The following is a 22220-nucleotide window of genomic DNA, read 5'->3' on the forward strand; positions in this document are numbered from 1 at the left end:
CGTTTTGTGGTTTGGTGAAGCTTCAATCATTTGTTTGATATGGCTGTTCAATGCACGTAGTTTGTATGGAAAAAGGTTAAGAAGATTCACGTATCTATGGCTTCTTCTCGTTTCTGTTTTCTCTTTCTTACATCAATAAGATAAGTTTCTTAAAGATGATTTGTATGAACATAATTGGTTGTTACAGAACCATTTGCAACTCACAAGTAATTGTCTCACCCAAGTTGTCTTGTCCATTCATTTGGATAAGGTCATTTGGATAAAGTCAATAAGAATTTGTATTTTTGTTGGATTAGTTTTAATATTTTTTTTAGTTCATTAAAAAGAGATAATTTATTTATGAAGTTGTATGTACAAAATAAATTACTTTAAAAAAATGTTATGTAAATAATTGTGATTTATTTAGTATGAGTAACAAATAAAGAATTAAAGAATAAAAAACACAAAGTAATATTTTCTGTATGTTTAGATAGAATGGATCATTGTAATTGATTTTTGTTACAAGAGAAATATCGTTAGAATGGTGGGTAGTAAAATCTAAATATTATTGTATATAATAATGGATTGTTTTTCGTATTTTAAAATTTATCTGATATTAAACATAATTTGATTTTATATTAATCAATTTTATGTTATATTAGTATTTAAAAATGAATATTTTTATGCATAATATAATATATAATACAACTAATAATATACTAGAGAAATGCGAGAAAACAAAATACCATTGTTTTTTTTTTAAATAAAAAGGAAATGTTAATAAATACTATGTAACATAAGTTATTAAAAAAACAAAATATTAAACATATTTATATGTAAACTAAATTTAAACATAAATATAAATACATAGGCTTAAAAAAATACGTCACTTATTAAATAGACAAGTTGTTTAGTAATTATTATGATTTTTTTTTCTTACTGTGAATTTTTTACTTTGAAATTTAAAATTTCAATAAAACTTGTAGATTTTGAATTTTGAATAATAATCGTATTTATTATAGTTTTGGAATTTGGATCAAACTAGGTGATTTGACCAGTCAAATAACAAGTTTGGAAACAAGCCCAGTAAATGTGCAAACCAAGTATTTACAGAACCAATAAGAATCAGTCAAAAACCGGTCAAACTGATAGATTAAACTTTTCAAATCGTGATTTAAAAAAATTAAATTAAATTTATTCTAAATAAAAAAAATACATTTAACAAATTTAAAAATTTCAATGAATTATATTAATTGTAAAATATAATATATTAGTTTTTCAGTTTTGTATTTTTCAAATAAATTTATTTCATAATTAAAATAATTATTATAATACATTTTGTTTAGATTTCTATATTTATTTTGAATGTTGATAAGAGATATAATGACATAAACATATATAAAAGAAATACACGTTTCCCTTACATTTCCGGTATCACAATAGCGTGTACCATGTTGTAGCTCCTGCTTTTTGTTTTGGTTTCAATGTTGAAACAGTAACATAACATAAACCTACCTTCGCCTGTTGCACCCTAAATATTAATATTAAGGTTTAAATATCGATTTAATCATAATTTTCGTTCAGATTTTTTAATTTAGTCATTAATTTTTATGATTTGATTTTAATATTAATAATAATATAAAATTTATATAAAAATTAAATTTATTCTTAATTTTGAAAAAGATAATATTATTTAATTTAAAAAAAATTAAAATTGAATCAAATAAAATTAACAAATATCAAGATGAAATTAAACATTAAAAACTAACTTATTAAATATTAAAAAGTAACTTTATATGTGATATCCACTCTCACAAATAATAATATTGATTTGACATGTAAATATTTTCTTAAAATTAACAAAAATTAAAATAAAATAAAAACACAAAATCACATGTAATAATTATTTTATACAAAAATAAATTAAAAAATCTGAGCAAAAATTGTGTGACCAAATAAGTTTCTAAGCCTATTATTAATATTTTTATTTGTTGTTATTTTATAAGTAACATAATTATAATTTTCAAGTTCAAATATTATAATTTTTAAACATAAGTAAAGATAATATATACATAGACACGTGTGTGTATATATATATATATATATATATATATATATATATATATATATATATATATATATATATATATATATATATATAATTGTGTAGATACTGTTTAGAATTTATAAATTTATACCTTTTTTAATTTTTTAAAATATTTGTATTCAAACAGTAAAACTGTTTTTTATTATTTTCTATGATGAATTTTTTAAATAAAACCCAAAAAGTAAAACAATTTTATAATTAAAAAAGAACACGAATTCGAATTATATTAATTGAATCATCTTTCAATTTTTTTTTTCGGTTGGGCAGGCCAGTGAAACGCGAGGCCCATTCAAGTGCTCTCATAAAAGAAAAGTCGAATGGGCCGAATAGGAGTAGGCCCATTAGTGTCTGAGTTTCCCGCCAGATATATCTTTATCTTCCCGCCATTTCACTCGTACTCCTGCATTCCTCGGTTTCCCATTTCCCAAATTCAATTCTTCGTTCCACCTCACAGTTTTGGTCGCAAAGAAAATGATCCCACAACAAGAATCCGATTTCAATCTCAATCACCTCAAGCTATATTACGGTTCGTTACTTTCACTTCCCGTTTTTTTCTTTTCCTTTAATCTCCGTATAAAAGTATCATAATTTGTAATGTTTCGTACTGGGTTTGACCTCTCTTCAACGTTTTCTCTTCTCGTTTCCCAGGAAAGCTGTTTCCTTTTGCTGATTTATGCAGATGGGTGTCTTATGGCAACGGTAATATCGCCAAATGTTTGTTTCTGAAGAGTGTACATTCTTAATTCTAATATGTTTATAGTCCCACAAATAAATTGATATCCGTCGTTAATCTCTCTAAAAGAATTGTATAGTTTCTGTTCCCTGTTTATAGAAATATGTTAGACTTTGTTGTCTTTGTTCTTTTCTGAAATCCCTCTCTTTTTGCTCTTTCATTTGTGGAAATAGGAACACACATGGCGCATTTTGTTGTTTTCATAAATGGACATAGTGAACATCTCCTAATTTAGTGATTTAGGACACAATTAACTCTACTTTTAATTTATATTTTACGATTTTGTGGGAATTATTTGTAGATGCGAAGCACCCTGGTTGTGATCAATCCTATATGGGGCGAAGAGAGTTTTCCTTCACTCTGGTGGATGATATTTATCTGCGGTTCCAATCTTTCAACAATGCCCATGAGCTCGAAAATTCAGTCAAAGAGAAGTCCCCTGTTAAGATAGATATTGGGCCTGTCTACTCTGTTGATGTAATATGCCCCCCTTCTCCAAACCCTCACTAGCTAGACTCCATTGTTATGCAACAAGTTCTTATAATTCATGCAGGAATTACAATAGTGTTTTTTTCTTCATGAATCCTTTTGTGATGATGAGATGTAGCTTTTATTCACTCACCTATTCTGTTCCTTGTGTGTTTTGTCTGGTTCAGCCTGCAAAAAGGTATGCCTATGCGCAGAGTGAAAACAATGTCTTTACCCCAGTTGAGAGGGAGTTAATTTTCGATATAGTAAGATTTTTTCTTTAAGTCTCCAAGTGAAGCCTTTAGCTATCGTGGCCTTCTTCACATTTGACACCTTTTCTTTTTTTTGGGTCTCTGTAGGATATGACAGACTATGATGATGTTAGATACTGCTGCTCAGGTGCTGATGTTTGTCTTGTTTGCTGGCCGTTAATGACTATAGCAATCAAAGTGATTGATACTGCCTTAAGAGGTACTAGTGTGCGTATTATATAGTGCAATTTTGCCATGTATATTCATTGCATTGAAATAATGAGATAGCAGTACATATCTTAACATAGAAAGACCATGGAGTGGGTGTAAATTACCAGGTGGAAATCCTACCAAATAACAAAAGTTTGCCTCCTAATCACCAGGTGACATTACTGGACGTGGTCATCCCTAAACATACTAGGTTTCTTTCTGGTGAAGCAGGAAGAGACATGATTTCTACTTAAAAATTTATGAGTGGTTGTAGTCAGGACTGTGTCTTGTACATTTCATTATTTCAACATCTTATTTACCTGACGTCTTTATTTATGGGGAATGTATGTCTTCGACAGTGCCTAATATACCTTGTTAGAGAAGTCTCGGTGCTTAAGTGAGTCACCCCGCGATATTTCGTATTATTGGATGTTAATTACACCGATTGCATGTTTTGAGGTTCATCAACCATCTCTTTTGTATTTGTTCTCATGCCACTTCTGATCTTTCATTGTGCTAATCTTCGTATCAAAGGTTGCGATTTTCGTTTCCCAGTTCTTTCTGTCCTTTGGGTTCAGATCTTCGTCGTTGTTCGAAAATAGTTAAAACTCCGAGGGATATAGAATATCCAACATGCATAAAATTTACGTACACTAGCTTTGTATGCTGCAACTTTCAGCCTATTTAGTTGTGATTGAACAAAATCAAGTGGGCGTTATTTGGGAGCGTGTGCTTTCTTAGTAACTTTTGCGTTGACTTTTGCTTTGGGGCTACTGTTTCAGATGACTTTGGTTTCAAGCACGTTCTCTGGGTGTACAGTGGACGCAGAGGTGTTCATTGCTGGGTCTGTGATGGGAAGGCAAGAAGGTGAGACACTAAACAATCAAAAGTTATCCTTTGTCTACTTGTGACCGTACACAGTCATAAATTCAAACACCACATTTTCTCATACAGGTTGTCTAATGAGCAGAGAGGTGCTATTGCTGACTATTTTCGTGTCTACAAGGTAAAGTATACTGATGACAAGTGGGTTTCAAATACATGTGGAAGTGTTTGTTGATTTCATATGCTGTCCAGGGCAATGAAAATAGTCATAAGAAGGTTTCTTTGACGGGTGCTGCCCTTCATCCTTTCTTGGCGTAAGTCTTAATGCGAATGATTAACTTTTCGAACCAGATCTCTTATTTCATATCCTAACCTGTATTTTATTATTCCAGGACATCATACACTAATGTTCTCAAAGACTATTTCGAGAAAAATCTGCTTACGGGACAAAATTTACTTGCCACTGAGGAGAGATATGAGAAAATTCTAAGCATGATTCCCGATGAATGTACTTTTTTTTCCGTCCTTCCTTCATATGAACCTTGTTACTTTATTTCCTGCCACTATCTTAGTCGATACACGGTTTACCTTTTGCAGCTATTGCTTCTGAACTTCGGGGGAGATGGCAAGATGGTAGGCGGTCTTCTAGTGCAAAAGAAGACATCAATGTTGTTCGATGGGAACAACTCAAACAGTTGCTGCAATCTGGAAAACATAAGGTATGTAAGATTCCTTTTAGGAAATGCAGTCTGCTCTCGGCAATATTTGTACGAACATTTTAAAAATCGAAAGAGCATGCATGGAACTCTTGAGCAATATTGGTCATGAAATTCTTGCTGTGACCTCCTACAGTTGCTACATGCTTCTTTTATTCATTGAAAACTGTTTGTAAATTGTATGCAATGATGCGGAATTTGCTGGAACAAGCATGATTTGTTGTTTCCATTTATTATTAATGTTTTCCTAATACTTTTTGAAGGCGCAAGGGCTGCGCCGATGTGTTGAAGAGATTGTGTTCTGCTTTACATATCCCAGGCTTGATATGGAGGTTTGTCGATCAACTGCTTCCCTTTTTTCCATGTCCTCTTTTTATCTTTCATATTAATACCATTTGTGTAGTCGAAGTGCCCAGCAATGTCTCTATATTACTAATAACACCTTTTTGTCTAATTTTAAGTTCAGATAGTTCATTAAGACTGTTTATGTTGTAGGTTTCTAAACATATGAATCATTTGCTTAAAGCACCATTCTGTGTACATCCTAAAACAGGTAAGTATCTAATATGTTTATGCACAATTTTTATTGACTTACTGAGTTGATTTTTTTATTTTTCGCTTGAGATTTTCACCGATGACATTATAATCATATGATTTTGCCTTCTGATTTTTAAAAATAAAAGTTCAACTATAAAGCTTTCTACCAGTATAAATTGTTTGATCGAATTCACTATATTTGATTGTTTAGCATTAAACGGTATTCTTCTTTGTTCTAGGTCGTGTTTGTGTACCAATTGATCCAAGTCGGTGCGACGAATTCGATCCTACTACAGTACCCACCCTTTCACAGGTAAACTTATTCTGCTATGATAATTTTCTTACCTGCATTGAAGCGAGGGGAAAACTTTCCACTGGCTCAGTTATTTGCGTAGTTTTCATGAGGGATGTTCCTATTTATTGCTTGACAGTATTTGGAACATGCATAGTGAAATTCGTTCCCTTTTCCAACACATTTTCATGTGGAAAAAGGAAATATCACCTTTTGACATGGCTAAAGTGGGGGTTTAAAGTATATGCCTGTATTCCACCATTGCATTTGTAATTTTGTACCATAAAAAAACTTCTGAACACTTTTTGTCTGAATCTTGCTTGATATTTTGAGCTGTATGCGACATTGCAGCTGATAGAAGAGCTTAATTATGAAAGCTCAAGATCTGATGTTGATGGTGGTAAGTTAATTATACTCGAACAATCAAATTTTCCTTTTTGTAAAATCTTCACATTGCCATCATCTTGGACTCTTCGAGTTCAGATTATGTACATTGATATGCTCCCTCTAATGCTAATTGCAACCTGGATTCCAATACAATTGAAAGTGGTTTAATAATACCTTGTTTGATGGCAGAATTGAATAGAACTTCGCTTGGAAATGCCATTACGCTCTTCAGATCGTCATTCTTACAGCCTTTACTAAAAGCCTGCAAGGTATATTTTCACCACTGCACTGAACTGCATTAATTTATCCTCAATACCATTATTATAGCCATTTGGATATCATTTGAAAGGAGTAATACGGGAATGCTTGAAACGCTGACTCATTTACTGTTTTTATTTATACATATTTTTTGGACATTACAACTCAAATTCATCAAAACATTTGTGTTGAAGCTGTTTATCTTAATAACTTGATACCGTATTATTACAGATTCGGCATTCAAGTGTACCTAGCATAACTATTTTAAATGATGAATATTGCAGGAAGAGATAGAAAATTCGTATAACTTAAAATTGCAGCAGTCAAAGAATTCCCTTGGTTGGTAGAGTCACGAATGCTTCATATTGGTTTGGTTAGATAGAGCTGTCTCGAGGTCACATCAATTGACACAATCAAAAGATGGAATGTTCATGGCACTGTTGAATTATCAAGAAGCATTTTAACTCTTATATTTTCATACAACTGCAACCGTTCTTCTGGTGAGAGAAAGGAATTAGCATGAGTGAGTGCCACTGAAATTATCTTTATAGAAATTCTGGTACATGACCATGCAAAGTGTTGTCATGACATTCCACTAAAAAATTATTGTAATTACTCACTGTGCTGAATCTGCTACATTATTTCACATTGCGTAGCAACTAAGGGAAAAAGTCGGCAGGCAGATGGCAATGTATCTCAGACATTTTAAATGATAGTTTTTCTTACCATTATTGTACTGAAATTGAAAGTTATGGTTTCATACAGCAATGTGTTGTACAATTTCAATTGACTGTGTCTGTTATTCTGAATGTAACTTGATAATATATTAAAAGGAAACTTTAGCTGGTTATAATTTACACAGGTCCAAACTACAACAATCTTGTTCAATTGTGAATGGCCAATAAAACGGTGATAATTAGTAAGAAGGGTTGTTCAATGATGATATTTGATTTGAATGCAGAATATGGAAAGGTAAGAAATGTAAGAAACCTTAAACTTACGTGAAGTTTGATTTGATGAATAAGAAGAAAAATAGAAGATAGAAATAGAGAGAGCAAGCACAGGTAGGTAGGTGCAACCGACAGTGAGAAGGTCCTACATCTGCTCTGCTCTTAATAGAATATTCTTGCTGCCTACTTATATCTCTACATGTATTCTTCTACTAAAATACGCCTACATGTATTTCCACGCCAAACTTAAAAGGTCAAATATGTCAATCCTTCATCATCCAAATTAGGTTTCTTTCTTTTTTAATCTGCAGCCACCTCTGTTGAGATTAATGTTTTTAGTGTATCATAAAATCTTTTACTAAAGAGCTGCTTTAAATTAAAATCTATTTAAATAATTTAAATGTTAATTAATATGGAATGAACTATAAACAACTTCAGAAATTATAAAACCTAATAAATAATCAATAAGTAATAAGGTATTGGGTGCCAAAATTCTTGTGTTTCATTATTGTGCCACGTCACAATCTTTCCTTTCTCCCTTTCCTTAAATTAATTTAAATAACCTGATGTTCTATTGTGTCAATATTTTATTGGCTAATAGAAGATTTTTGTTGTCATTGTTTACTATAACATTATTATTGAAGAAAATCCAAAGCAGTTTGCTTTTAAAAAATATTATGTATTTATTATAAAGAATTTTTAAATCCAAATCTCAGATTGATAAAGTCTGGTTTCTTGTTGTCTGAATAAAAAAACGCAACCTGGATTTATTAATACTATTTTACTGTTGTTGTTACGTCACCTTGCATAACCTCCAATCCATTGAACCCTGAATTATTAATATTATTGTTTTTTCTTTATTTTTTTTAGGCAATGTTGTCAAGAATGCGTTTTCAGTGTAGATAAAATGTCCATTTTGGAGGTTATGGACAACCTTTCATGCAACCTAACACCCAGGTTAGTAGATTCTTGTGATGTCTTTTTGTTACATTTTTTTTTAATTTATAAATCCAATAATCTGCAACGCCATATTTCTAGAATGATAATAAAGACTTTATCAATTAAAATAATTATATGTTTTATGAAGCCATATGTTGATGCATGACTCATGAATCCATATAGCGTGAGCGTGAAATATGCCTTACACGTGTCATGTAAGCATGCTCATGCTGTTCCCCACTTTAATATTTCTCAAATTTACACTAAATTAAAGTAAGAGAAAACACTAATGTATTCCATCACTAAATTTACTTCTTATGGAAGAGTGGAAACTACTGAATGTAAACTTTTAGTATTTTTAAATTGTATATTTTAATTTCAAAGATATACTATTCGTATTTATTTTTAACATGTATTTTAAATATGGAATGTGATCGTTCGGGAAATTAAAATATAAACCTTACTTTACAAAGTATTTGTTAAATGAAATTTTCAAAGATATTACACTAACGAGATCTTGAAGATGTTACTGATACATACTATTGAACATTAAGAAGTTGATTTATTGAATAGTAAATGTCTGAATTTGCAGTGGATATATCATTGTTTTGATTTTGAAAACGATTTACTCTGTGTGGTTAATTAGAATGTCTGGTATTGTTGTGGAAGTAAAGTAAGTGTAAAGGAAAAGAAAGGTTCAAGTTTATACCATATATTAATTTATTGCTAAATGTTCACTATTTGTGATGCATAGCTTTAGGATCAGAGGGAAAAGAAAAAAGGTTAAAGTTAATTAATGTATAAGACAACATTTTGATTGTGATTTTTTTATTATGTTCATGAATGTCTCGGGATCTGTCTAAAGAAAGTCTCATTCATATTTGACATGATTTATTCAATTATGTTTTGTTATTTGAGATGTCTGAGGTATGGATTCAGTGAAATGAAAGGCTGTATTTGAAATTACAAAAAGAATATATTTAAATTTAATAGTATGACTTAATTTTAAAATATATATTTTATTTTCTATTTTGAATAAAAGAAAATTGGTTTTATTTTTTTAATAGAATGACTAATTCATCTTATACAGAGTCAATTCAAAATAAAACCAACCTATTTGAAACTTTTATAATAAAGTAAAAGACTAGATTTAGGACACCAATCCAAAACCTCTCATTTAAAATAAGTTTTTTTTTTTAAATTATACCTAATTCACATATTAATATTGAATTTTAATCATACATTTTTGTGAGATTATTAATGCCATGGGTATTATTAACTATTTGGTGTCACTTTTAATATTATTAGTGTTATCATTATTTTGACGTTTATAGCTAATGATAACACGATAGTAAATATATGGCTAGACATATGTTTGTAATTTTGTTCTTAAGGAAATAACTGATAAATATAATATTAAACTAACATGACTAAATCAACGAGATACTTTCCCAATTAAAAATATCAAAATATTTATTATTATTATTATTATTATTATTTTTATTATTTTTATTATATTTATTATATGTACTTTTACTTTTACCATCGTATCATTTTTAATCTTGATTTAAGAATGATTATTATTTGTTCCGCGTGATTTTACATGAAGGAATTAGTAAAAAGGTAAACTTGAATCTTAAAATTGTACACAGATTTTAATCTAGTTATGGAATTTTAATAAATTAAAATAAAGCTTCTGAATTTTATTTATATTATTTATACTAACATAAAACACAGAGATCACATCTGTATTTTTAAAATATATCTGATATTATATTATTAGTAAGTGATGATATTATAATATTATTAAATTAATATATAAAATAAAATTATATTTATTAAAAATAAAGTAAAATATATCATAAAAAATATAAAATAACAATTGATAAAAAAATAAAAATAAATAATTTTATAAAAAATATATAAAATAATGATCAATTTTTAAAAAATTAATAAATAATTATATTTTAAAAAATAAAATTAAAATTTTGAAATATAAATACAAAATAGATATTATTATAATTATCTTTATATATTATTATAAATTTATCCCGTATTTCAACTAGATTCTTACACATCATCACTAAAATGATATTTAATTTATATACATTATTATTAAAATACAATTCAGTTCATATATTTAAGAATTACATTATATTTTAACAATAATAAGTAGAATCTGTTTAAAATGAAAGATAGATGTAAAAAAACTATTTTTTTGGAGACATTTTATTTATTTATTAATATTTAAGGATTACACAGACAAAATATACATTTTGAAAGAGCGAAAAGATTATTCAGCTCATAAATTGTTAAAAATATTTATGAAAATGAAAATTATGACATTTTAATATTTTGTAAGGTGACACGTGTTTGGCACATTCCCTATGCCATGTAAGTTGGAGAGGAGACAGACAGGTAATTCCAGAACAGTATCTGCCATCTTACTTCGTAACCAGGTTTTAGGAGCCTAAATTTACGAAACCACCCTCCACACTCTCTCTTAATACCAAATACGCCACTTCGGTATAATAAGAATCCATACCATATCCGTATCTCACAAGCGAATGCGAAGCAGAGAGAGAGAGAGAAGTGCTACCCTCTCATACAACTCAACAAACAACTCATTCCAACAACGAAGCCTTTCAAAATTTTCACTCTTTCTCCTTGTGTCGGTGTACTCCTCTTCCGGGCCACTCGTTTTAGCTTCTTCAAACGCGCTTTTTCTTGAAGAAGCTCTTCTGGGATCTGAGTGTGGGGTGAGAGAGAGAGAGAGAGAGATGGGTGAGTTTTGTCTCTGAGTTAGATCTACTTCGCTTCACGTGCCAGTTTGGTGTTGGAATTGGAGGTGGGGTTGTGTTTGGATTCTGTGTGGGTTGAAGGAGCTGGGGTAGGGAGGGTAAATGTGCTTCGGTTTTGTTTTATGTCAAAATTGAACCTTACCTTTCTATGTCTTTCCTATTGGTGGCTTAATTTGTAGTGCCTGTTGTCTCAGAATGCAGCAAGATCACAGAAAAAAGGTGGATTTCTTGTTTGCTTTCCTCATTATGCTTCACTCTTATTAGTTGCTTCACTAAAAAAATTGCTTTTTTCAACTCTTTCTCTGTCCCTCAATGAATGATGAGGGTGCCCTTTTTGTATCTAAGCAGAGTAATGAATGATGAAACTAAAATTTTGTCTCCTTCTCTGTTGGTGGCTTACTTCTCAGAATTCTAGATTACTTAAGTCTAGGCGTGGAAGTGAGGCTCTGCTGAGTTTCTTCCATGGGGGCTTGTTATGATGTTAGTTAGCTCTCAACTCATATTTAGTCCACCAGTGACATAATTTCTCTCCCCCACGCGATTTTTTGTTCACAAGGTCTTTATTTTTGGCACCATTTTTGTAGGGGTTTAATATGTTCATGAATTTTGCGAGGTTCTTCTTTTTACTTGTTAGATTGCATTCCTGGGGTTGATCTTCCATCTCAATCAACCCACCCTTTTTCTTTTCTTTGTTTATACGTCTTCTGAGATGTGTTTTGCACGCTTTAGGTACGTTGTACGATATTGACTCTCCCAAATAAACGTTGGTGAATGACAACAAATGGTGAGTTGGGGAAGAGAAAAGTTATAGTATAGGAATTGTGATGTGTTTATGGTTTTAATCGCTATATTTTCTCCTTTTGGCTGGCGAAAGCTGGGGACGGGGAGTGAGGCCGTTTATGGTGACAATGTGTTTCTTTATCTTTATTGTTTGTTATTTTGCTTGTGTTAGTCCAATCTATGTTGCTGATGTGACCAGATTACTGAAAATATAGTTTCTAATCCGAGTCTATGATTCTTCAATGCCGAGTTAGTTCCATAATGTAAATAATATGGCACACGCAATTTTTTTTTTTGTTTAATGTGTAATGAGCTTATGTATGGATCATGGATTCTGAGATATAGCAAAGAATGTTTATTTATTATTTTAATTTCAATTTATGTACTTTGAAAACTTGTTTCCGATTTGTTGCTTTAGCTTGATTTATTAACGTTTGTAGATGACCAAATTTGGGCATGCCTGATTTTCCTATTTGGATTACTTTTATATCTTTGCAACAGGGTTCGATGGAGATGGAATTTTTCTCCGATTATGGCGATGCCAACAGGTACAAAATTCAAGAGGTCATTGGGAAAGGGAGTTATGGTGTTGTTTGTTCAGCTATAGACACTCATACTGGCGAGAAAGTAGCAATTAAAAAGATACATGATATCTTCGAGCATGTATCTGATACTGCTCGTATTCTCCGTGAGATAAAGTTGCTTAGACTTCTTCGACATCCTGATATTGTTGAAATTAAGCATGTTATGTTGCCACCTTCGAGGAGGGACTTTAAGGATATTTATGTCGTTTTTGAGCTAATGGAGTCTGATCTGCATCAAGTCATTAAAGCCAATGATGACTTAACAAAAGAGCACTATCAATTTTTTCTTTACCAGTTACTTCGAGCACTGAAGTATATTCACACTGGTATTCTTCAATATCTACTAGTTACTTCTTCATCAATATCTTATTTGAATGCACATTGTGTTGCTAATAATAGCTATATATACCTTGTTTTCAGCACTTGAATGAAATGTAATTGAAATTGCATCATTCCATTGCATTTCTCTTTACAAAGATGTCAGCATTATGTATATCAGTTTTTTTTTGTCTATTGTTGCTGACTTTTTGTTTTTACCACGTGGCTGGATTTCCTTAAACTTATACGATTTGACCAGAATGTTTTATTAATTCATTTTCCTTTTTTATATTTTACTCTGTGTATTAATCAACTTAAGTTTGCTGACTTCAATGCCAGAATTATTGCTCATCTAATATTTGTCAACAAACATTGCAGCAAATGTCTATCATCGAGACTTGAAGCCAAAGAATATATTAGCCAATGCAAACTGTAAACTTAAAATATGTGATTTTGGGTTAGCCAGAGTTGCTTTTAGTGACACGCCAACAACTGTATTTTGGACGGTATTCCATGATAAAATTTCCTGTTTGTTTCATACCAATTTTACAGCTTTGCTAGAGAACAGATAGCTGATGTTTTCTTGCTTACTTAATATATTATTTCTATAGGATTATGTTGCTACACGGTGGTATAGAGCACCGGAGCTATGTGGATCCTTTTACTCGAGGGTATGACTTTTTCACGATTCTTTTGAATATCATATAAAAGAAGAGAACCAAATTCTGCATAGTCTTGAATCTCCACACCCTAATTCATGCTCAATAGTTTTGTGTAGAAATTTCATATCAACACATGATACATGCTTTCTGTTATGTTCTTTCCCCTCAATAGCTAAAAGTAAGACCCAAGACCAATCTGTTATTTATTATTAATTATTAATCCACTGGTTTCTAGTTTCTGTTAGTTTTGTGTCTTCTGGTGGGTTAACGCTAAGGTATTGAATGCAGTATACTCCAGCAATTGATATTTGGAGTATAGGTTGCATCTTTGCTGAAGTATTGATAGGAAAGCCTCTTTTTCCTGGAAAAAATGTTGTGCATCAGTTGGATCTGATGACAGATCTGCTTGGTACGCCCTCGCTTGATACGATATCCCGGGTAATTGTTTTTTCTCTGTAGAGGGAAACTGTCAGCATTTGCTTAACTTAATTTTACCAACATCATCGTTGTTTTGGTGACAATTTTGAATCTTTGTGTTGCATGCAGGTACGCAATGATAAGGCAAGGAGATACCTGACTAGTATGAGGAAAAAACAGCCTATACCATTTGCACAAAAATTTCCTAATGCAGATCCTTTAGCACTACGACTACTTGAAAAGTTGCTCGCCTTTGATCCGAAAGACCGGCCTACTGCTGAAGAGGTTTGTTATATTGTTCTCTATGCTTTGTTTGTGTGTGTTGAAAGATTATTGTAATTACATAAGTAACTATTTCTGGAGCTTATGCTTTTACTTTTGGGGTTTGGACAAATAGAAATGTGTGACTTTCTTGGTAAAGAATTTTGAAGGATTTGGCATTTTCAGGCATTAGCTGATCCTTACTTCAAGGGACTTGCGAAAGTTGAGAGGGAACCATCATGCCAGCCTATTACAAAAATGGAGTTTGAATTCGAAAGGAGAAGAGTCACAAAGGAAGAAATTGGAGAGTTAATTTTTCGTGAGATTCTAGAGTATCATCCTCAACTATTGAAAGACTACATAAATGGAACAGAGAGAACTAATTTTCTTTACCCAAGGTTTTTATTTTTTGTTTTCGGTCCATTCTTCAACTGGTTATCCTTTTTTCCTTAGTATATCTATTATTCTTCTCCTTACCTTAATTGGTGCTTATTCTTCACAGTGCTGTTGATCAATTCAAGAAGCAATTTGCTCATCTTGAGGAAACTAGTGGCAAAAGTAGTCCAGTTCTGCCACCTGAAAGAAAGCATGTATCACTTCCCAGGTAATTCGTTAATGTAGTAACTCATTGGATTTTAGTTGTCACTTATTATTATCATGCGTTGTTGGCAAAAAGCTCTTTTGATTATATTATATCTAACACAGGATTGAATATTCTATTATGATTGTTGAGTACACTAATGACTATATGAGATGATGCTTAAGAAAATTATGTTATCTGTAAATAGGAACTGACACATACAGACAAATGTTTTTGATGCGATAACAGTTCTAGTTTTATCTTCCATGTGCATAGATGCTACCACTGTTTAAAACTTGACTGGTCAAGGTATTAAATAATAATTTAATAAATGCATAAAATATATTAAAGAAACATGATATCTTAATTTTGTAAGGCTAAAAGCTAAAGCTGAAACGCTGTTTTATAGATTATTGACATTTGACACACGCAAAAAAAGTGCAAATCAAATATAATACTTGTGTCTAAATTTCAACATTACACAACAATGTCTACTAACAACAGTATCAATTTTACATTTATAATTAAAAAATGATAATTAGTATTTTAAGTTTTCTTTATGTCATTTTTCTAAGAAGTAAGAAAAGGTGTCTGTTAAGTATTTTTTATAGGTTCACTAGGAACTGATTTTTGGCTTTTTTTCATTGATTTTCTTGTTCATTGACTGATTTGTCTTATGGTTATGGCTGATTTAGTGGTATATTTGGACTGGACGCAAGAACGATTTACTGATTTTTCAATTAAATCGGTGAATTTGGTGTTGGTTTTAGATCATATAAAATTACTATACATTTTTCTATGATGCATTAATGTAAGATGTGGTTGACTATATGGATGATGAAGTGACGTGCACGACTTGCAAATGCACTGAGTTATTTCAAACCTGTTATAGATATTTATCTGAGCCATAATTTCATTGTCATTAATGGGAAGCTTAATTAGATTACATAACACTAAAATTTTTCTTGTTTGATTTCCTTATTTTCTTTTTGGAATTACTGACAGGTCAACAATTATACATTCAAATATAGTACCCACAAAAGAGCAATCAAATATTGCTTCCAGCAAAATCAGGCAAACAACTGAGGAACACAGCAATAATTCGAGGGATACAGAAAACCCTGCGCCAAGGTCCATTCAGGGTCTGCAAAAATTTTCACATGGTATGTCATTGTTATCATTTATCATCATCGTGCTTTGTCAGGTTTATGAGCATTGTCAGTAATCAACTAGCAAACATTCTTGTTTTCAGCAAAACCTGGTAAAGTTGTTGGGCCGGTTATTCCATACGAGTATGCAAGTGTTGTCAAGGGTTCATATGAGCCCAGGACATTTATGAGAGCTTCTGTTCCTCCTTCTCAACCTACTCCCCGACAAATCATTATCAAAGATTAACCTCTGGGAAACAAGAAAGGTCAGCAACAGAAGCTGAGAAGTGTGTGTCTTTACAATCAAAACTTGCACAGCAATGTTGTGTGAATGGCCAAATAGCACCAGAAACAGCTATAAATATTGATTCCAACCCTTTTTTCATGACACGAGCAGGAGTGAACAAGATAGAGCAGGATGACCGAATAGCCATTGACACAAAGTTGCTGCAATCAAAAGCTCATCAATATGGTGGGATTAGTACAACTGCTCATAGAAAGGTTGGACCAGTACAATATGGTATTACAAGGTTGTTCTAGAAGAATGTTGGCTTGTGAATAGTTTGGCCACGTGGAGCAATCCTTGTCGAGCACAAGAGAAGTTTCTTTACAGTGGAGAAGTAGTAGTCTCTGGTGGTGGTGCTTTGTGTAAGATGATTACATGAGTTAGTGCTACTTTCCCAGAAAGAAAGAACCAGCTTTCTCTTGTCAAACCTTGTAAAACCTTGTAAACATTTTAGTTATCAATAAACTGAACAACCGAAATTGAGTTCTATCTTGTAATTCAATCCACACAACCCTTTCCCTACATATTTTTCCTTTTTAAATTTCCTGCAATGACTATTTTGCAAATGGACATAAATAAATAAATAAATCAGACTGGTACATGTACTTGTAAAGATGTTAAAATTGCTACTTGTTTTATGCGTGTTATGCTCACGGGATATAAAGGAGATTCATTGTTTAACCATAGTGGTTTAATCCCCTTTGGCCATTATAAAAACATATTCCTCACAACTTTCTTAAACAACTGGATTCCATTTAAAACATTATCAATGGCTCAAATTCTATTGAATTTTTCTCACCTACTCATAATAACTATTCATCCTTGAAAGTAGGTTTGGTGTTTGCATGATTTGCTTCTATTTTTGTTTTTTGTGTTACTAAAAGAAACAGACATTTCTTTATTTTATTGAAAGAGAAATACCCGTAACATACCCTTTTTAAGATGTAACTACGGATCATATGGTTCAGATTAAAATGCCAAGTGATTTTAGATCAATGGTTCAGATTACTCTTCACATTTTGAATAAACTTTATTTAGAAAAATTTAGTTGAATTATGGATAGGTGGTGATCCAAGTAAATTAAGTAATAATTTTTGGTCAGAAAAATGTGAAAAGAGTATGTTTTGCTACCACTGGTGTTTATTGAAATGGAACCCCTCAAACAAATAGTTTTAGCATTTGATTGAATGCGACATCACTGTATTTCATACGATTTTGAAAATATGAACAAACATGTGGCCACCTTTAGCCTCCTGGAGCCACATTGCGCTTCCATGTGGAGGAAGTTACTGCAGCTACCTTTTGGAAGCTCTATCTATTAGGTACCTACACAGGATAAGATTAACTTTATGTGGAGGCTAGCTTTCAGAATGTACATCCACTTATAACTCTTCTTTTTTTTTTCTTCTTCTTACTTCAGAATAGTTAAATTGGTAACGGTGGAAAGTGTGATGCAAAGAGACTTGTGACTAGTTACTATCCTATCACAAAACCTGGTGCATCACTCCTGTCACAGTAATGTTGCATTGCATGGCTCTGAAATGTAAAAACATTTTGTTGGTTGATTTACATTAATCATTCATTTAAGTGATGGATTAAAAGCATTGGACAAGAATGTCCTAGAAAATGAGGTAAATTTGAATTTGAAACAGAGAGTTGAGATAATGCATTTGAATGATTTGGTCGCTTGTTTATTGTTTGGCATTTACTGCATATGCAACTGCAAACAAGGCGGGGCTCACCAATAAAAGTCTGAGTCAGTTCATGTGCTGACCATTAAGTTATAAACAGGTTGAGAAAATCCTCATTCCTCCCTCCCTCCATGAATATTCCTCACCAGCTGCAAGCATTTATTTTCCTTTTTCTAAACCTCATTGCTCATATTGTTGCAATAAGTTTTTGCTCCACTGCCATCTTCCTTCATTCACCTACACACCCTAAAATGGATGACAAAACTTCCCTTTTTCTTGTTACAACCTTTTGTGGTGCCATGCCTGCCTAGTCACTCCTATTCACAGAATTTTCTTTAACTAAAGATGTTTAATTCACTATTTGGCTATCATCATTCACTCACACCTAAGTAAACAAAAAACAAAGATATATACATTCACCAAACCAAGCTGTACACACCAGATGTATGCATTAACGGGTCACAGAAACTATTAAAATGAAATTCTGATTCTGATATGAAAATAACAGCAAAGGAATTATGTACAAGTTTTTTTGCTCATAAGTTGAATGTGGTTAATATTTGTAATTACAATGTTTTACCAGTGTGGTGATTAGGTTGTAGGGGGAATAATGGAAAGATGTCTATAGGTAGCCCTAGAGGCCTACCATGTGAGAGTTTCGTTTGTTTGCACAGTAAGATGATTTTGAAGATGGTAATGTGTCCAAAAGAAGAGTGAGGAGGATGAATAAATAACCGGGAAACAGGGTCTGATGATGCAAATGGTGAACAGAAACAAAACTCAGGTAGGATGTCCACACATGTTTTTGCAGATAGATTAGATGTATGATATTGAATTACAATAGCTCTCTCATCAATGATATACATGCCAAGACCCTTTGTAACAATTTCATTGAAATTTCGTACAAGAAATGGTGGTACGGACCCCCATTACCTTACCACCCGGAAGCAAAAAGAAAAATAATGAAGGATTGAAAAAATTGTGTGGCATTAAATAAAAAGAGTAGTGTAGTGTGTGAATGTGACAAGAACAGAGGGATCCGAGTGGGTCTGAGCACATGGAGTCCCATATGCCCAACACAACCAAATCTCTCATACAATCCCAATGACCCAATCCGCCGATTGGTTTCCTTCTTGGAAACACCACCACCTCCCCTCTCTGATTCTCCACCACACTCTCACAGGGCCACACCATCCATCACTAATTACGGAACCCTCACTAAAGCTGCAACACCAATCACCACCATATTAACAAACACTTACACATACATGCATCAATCATCTCATCTCATCTCATTTTTTCTTTTCTTTTCACTCTCTCCCAATCAAAGTTACAACACCACTCACTCACTAACCAATGTGTCTAAAGCTTTTAATCCACCACTACTACTACTAACTACTACCCTTTGTGTTAAAATAATCGAATGTAATTGCAAACATTAAAAAGCTACTGTCTTCAAAATCTGTAATCTTTTTCTCTCTCTCTCTGTAAATTACTTTCTCACAAACATTACCCACCAGCTTTCAGCACCGTTCACTTTTTTTTTTCTTTGTTTTCTTTATCCTTCACTCACCATCAAATAATGGTTTTTTTTTTTTGGCTTGTACATCATATGATGACTCAATTTTTATCTGTGTTCTGACTGTCAAATTTACCATCTGGGCAACTTTGTTTATGAGAAAGAAAAACAAAAAACTGTCATTCAAGGCAGTTGATAGATTTCCTTCAGATTACTGATATTTTTATACAGGCATTTATTGTTATGGATGCGACATAATCAATCATTTAATAAAATACTGTGGCGATGTTCAATTAACTTGTTTATGCAGAGAACCAAGTTGTCCTGAATTAGCTAAGCAGAGTGTTTGATTTCCCTCAAATGACAAGTTGTTAGTTTAATATGGGTTGGGATTGATATGATTGTAGCATTTTGCATGATTAATTTGGCCTAAAAGGGTTAGAAGGGGGTTTTGTGGGGCTCAAGGTGGGGTCACCGGAAAGAAAACACGTGGCAGTCATGCGAAGGGTGGTGATGCAGATCATATGGCATATGAAAGAGAAGAGAAGAGAGTGGAGAGGCACATGGGTGGGTGTTAGGTTCAAGGAATTCATGTGAGCACATGTGCTTTCTTCCCTTTGTTTTGTGTCCTGTGGGACCATTTTTTATGCTCTCACATCTCCACTCCTCAACGGGGTTGCATTTTCAGTCACACTTGTAAACTTTATACTTTCACCTTTACCTCATTTCAATCTTACTAGCTAAGAATCCTCACTTTCCCATCCCAACACACACTTCATAGACTATTACCATCATGCATGTGTTTAACATGTTATAATCAACCATAAATATCTCATCTTTTCTGCTAAAATATGCCATTTCCCATTATCTTCTCACACAGACACACCCCCTCTGTGATCCTTGGAAGAAAACAGTGAGCAATGAAGATGTAAAACACAATGGTAAAAAATGAAAATGTGGTTGCTTACTGCATGAAAGAGGAGGTGAAAAATTGATGAGGTGGAAGAGGGTGTTGGTGTGGAGCGTGAAGGCCACCTCATGCCCCAATCCAAAACTTGGGGGCTTCTTCTTCTTGTGTTGTGAGGCCAAAACCAGTGGGGCCAGCTTCGTTGGCATTGACATTTCTAGAGCTCAACAATAATTTAACATCTTCCTCCCTCCCACCCTCCCTTGTTTGCAGCCACCACAAGACAACCTCACCTCTCATATAACTCCCTCACACATTAATCTCTCTTCTCTTCTTCTCTCTCTCTCTCTCTCTGAACCCTCTTACACACACATCACATTACTACTGCTACTACTTCTACATGTCATCATCATCCATGGAACAAGAAGATAACACCCCAAAGCACACTATCATACCCACATTCCTCAGAAAACCCTCAGACGACCAGGCCAGCTCCGCCGTCTCCTCTCACAAGTCTTTGCATGTTTTCCGCCACAGCAGGAGGCGGTGTAGGAAGGAACTCACTGCGAAAGAGCCTGCCAAGGAAGGTGATGAAGACGAGGAGAAAGAAAAGGAAGAAGACGAAGATGGTGACGGTGATGACAGAGAAGAGATAGAGAGGAAGATTCATGCATTGCAGAGGATTGTGCCTGGTGGGGAGTCGTTAGGGGTGGACAAACTGTTTGATGAAACCGCTGGCTATATTCTGGCCTTGCAGTACCAAGTGAAAGCCTTGAGGGCTCTCACTGGTTTCTTTGAGAAGTTGGAGAAGGAGAAGACAAAGTTTGGAGGTTGATATATATCATCATCAAAATGAATCAATGAATGAATGAATCAATAATCCATGGTGATGAAGCTGCTGCATGATGGATTATGGAAGCAACAGTACCAGCACCAGCAGCAACCTAGGTTAGGTTCTTTTGGTTTTTCCCACAGACCCATTAGTTAGATATTTTTTCTTTTCTTTTTTTTTACTTTTAATTTTTCTGTTCTTGGCTGTACTTTTGGAGGTTGGGATCAAGGAAAATGTCTCCCATGTTCTTAGATTTTCATTTTTTTATTTTTTTATTTTGAAGTTCTCAGTTTCTCACTGTGTTCTTTTGATGATGACTTTATATTATCTCTCTCTCTCTATATATATATATATATCCTGAAAGTTGATAATGTTACGCCGCAGATTAGTGTTAGAGAATTGATTTTGGGGAAGTGTTGTAGGAATCTTAAGGTGTTGGATGATGATGATGATGATCTGGGGCGAAGGTAGAGTGGGTGGAAGTGTATGACATTATGGTGTGTCTGTGGTGGATGTACGTGGGCTATGTGTGACAGGTTTTTTTTGTTCATCTTGGTCCAGTGGGCCACCCCTATTTGGTCTTAAAATCTGGATGAGATCAGAGGTTTTTAAAGTAACATGGCACATACACATGTTGGCATTGGTCACTTTCTCTTGTGAAAACTTTGGTTTGGGGATTTTGGAATAGGGTTGTTTGACTTTTTTGGCAGTTAGCCATTACTACCACAATAACTTACACTTACAATGCGGTATACACAAAAAAGAGACCACCCCACTTGAAT

General features: G+C 33.0%; 3 protein-coding genes across 3 annotated transcripts; all 3 read left to right on the top strand.

Moving 5' to 3' along the window:
* Window positions 1-2484: 2484 nt before the first annotated feature.
* On the top strand, window positions 2485-7620 carry LOC114193726 (DNA primase small subunit). Its single transcript, XM_028083637.1, has 16 exons — window positions 2485-2612; window positions 2735-2785; window positions 3121-3296; window positions 3476-3553; window positions 3647-3758; window positions 4531-4615; window positions 4703-4754; window positions 4826-4887; window positions 4966-5081; window positions 5171-5292; window positions 5553-5621; window positions 5785-5842; window positions 6066-6139; window positions 6470-6518; window positions 6695-6774; window positions 7048-7620. The coding sequence occupies exons 1-16, from the start codon at window positions 2558-2560 to the stop codon at window positions 7108-7110; spliced, it is 1302 nt and encodes a 433-aa protein (XP_027939438.1). The 5' UTR covers window positions 2485-2557; the 3' UTR covers window positions 7111-7620.
* A 3583-nt stretch (window positions 7621-11203) lies between these two features.
* On the top strand, window positions 11204-17011 carry LOC114194331 (mitogen-activated protein kinase 20-like). The gene is given in 11 exon segments (XM_028084485.1): window positions 11204-11672; window positions 12735-13143; window positions 13514-13641; window positions 13747-13806; window positions 14086-14235; window positions 14344-14499; window positions 14662-14873; window positions 14978-15079; window positions 16061-16218; window positions 16308-16421; window positions 16424-17011. Coding segments are annotated over 11 exon segments (1833 nt in total). The 5' UTR covers window positions 11204-11648; the 3' UTR covers window positions 16744-17011.
* A 3553-nt stretch (window positions 17012-20564) lies between these two features.
* On the top strand, window positions 20565-21747 carry LOC114193731 (transcription factor PAR1-like). Its single transcript, XM_028083644.1, has one exon. It carries the CDS (start codon window positions 21007-21009, stop codon window positions 21439-21441), a length of 435 nt encoding a protein of 144 aa, XP_027939445.1. The 5' UTR covers window positions 20565-21006; the 3' UTR covers window positions 21442-21747.
* Window positions 21748-22220: the final 473 nt, after the last annotated feature.

The sequence above is a fragment of the Vigna unguiculata genome, chromosome 8, assembly GCF_004118075.2.
Source record: "Vigna unguiculata cultivar IT97K-499-35 chromosome 8, ASM411807v1, whole genome shotgun sequence".
NCBI classification, from domain to species: domain Eukaryota; kingdom Viridiplantae; phylum Streptophyta; class Magnoliopsida; order Fabales; family Fabaceae; genus Vigna; species Vigna unguiculata.

Coding starts and splice junctions, on each gene's coding strand:
- LOC114193731 (XM_028083644.1), top strand. CDS start 21,007: ATGTCATCATCATCCATGGAACAAGAAGATAACACCCCAAAGCACACT.
- LOC114193726 (XM_028083637.1), top strand. CDS start 2,558: ATGATCCCACAACAAGAATCCGATTTCAATCTCAATCACCTCAAGCTA. Junction 2,786..3,120: donor ATGGGTGTCTTATGGCAACG/GTAATATCGCCA, acceptor AATTATTTGTAG/ATGCGAAGCACCCTGGTTGT. Junction 6,775..7,047: donor CTTTACTAAAAGCCTGCAAG/GTATATTTTCAC, acceptor TGAATATTGCAG/GAAGAGATAGAAAATTCGTA.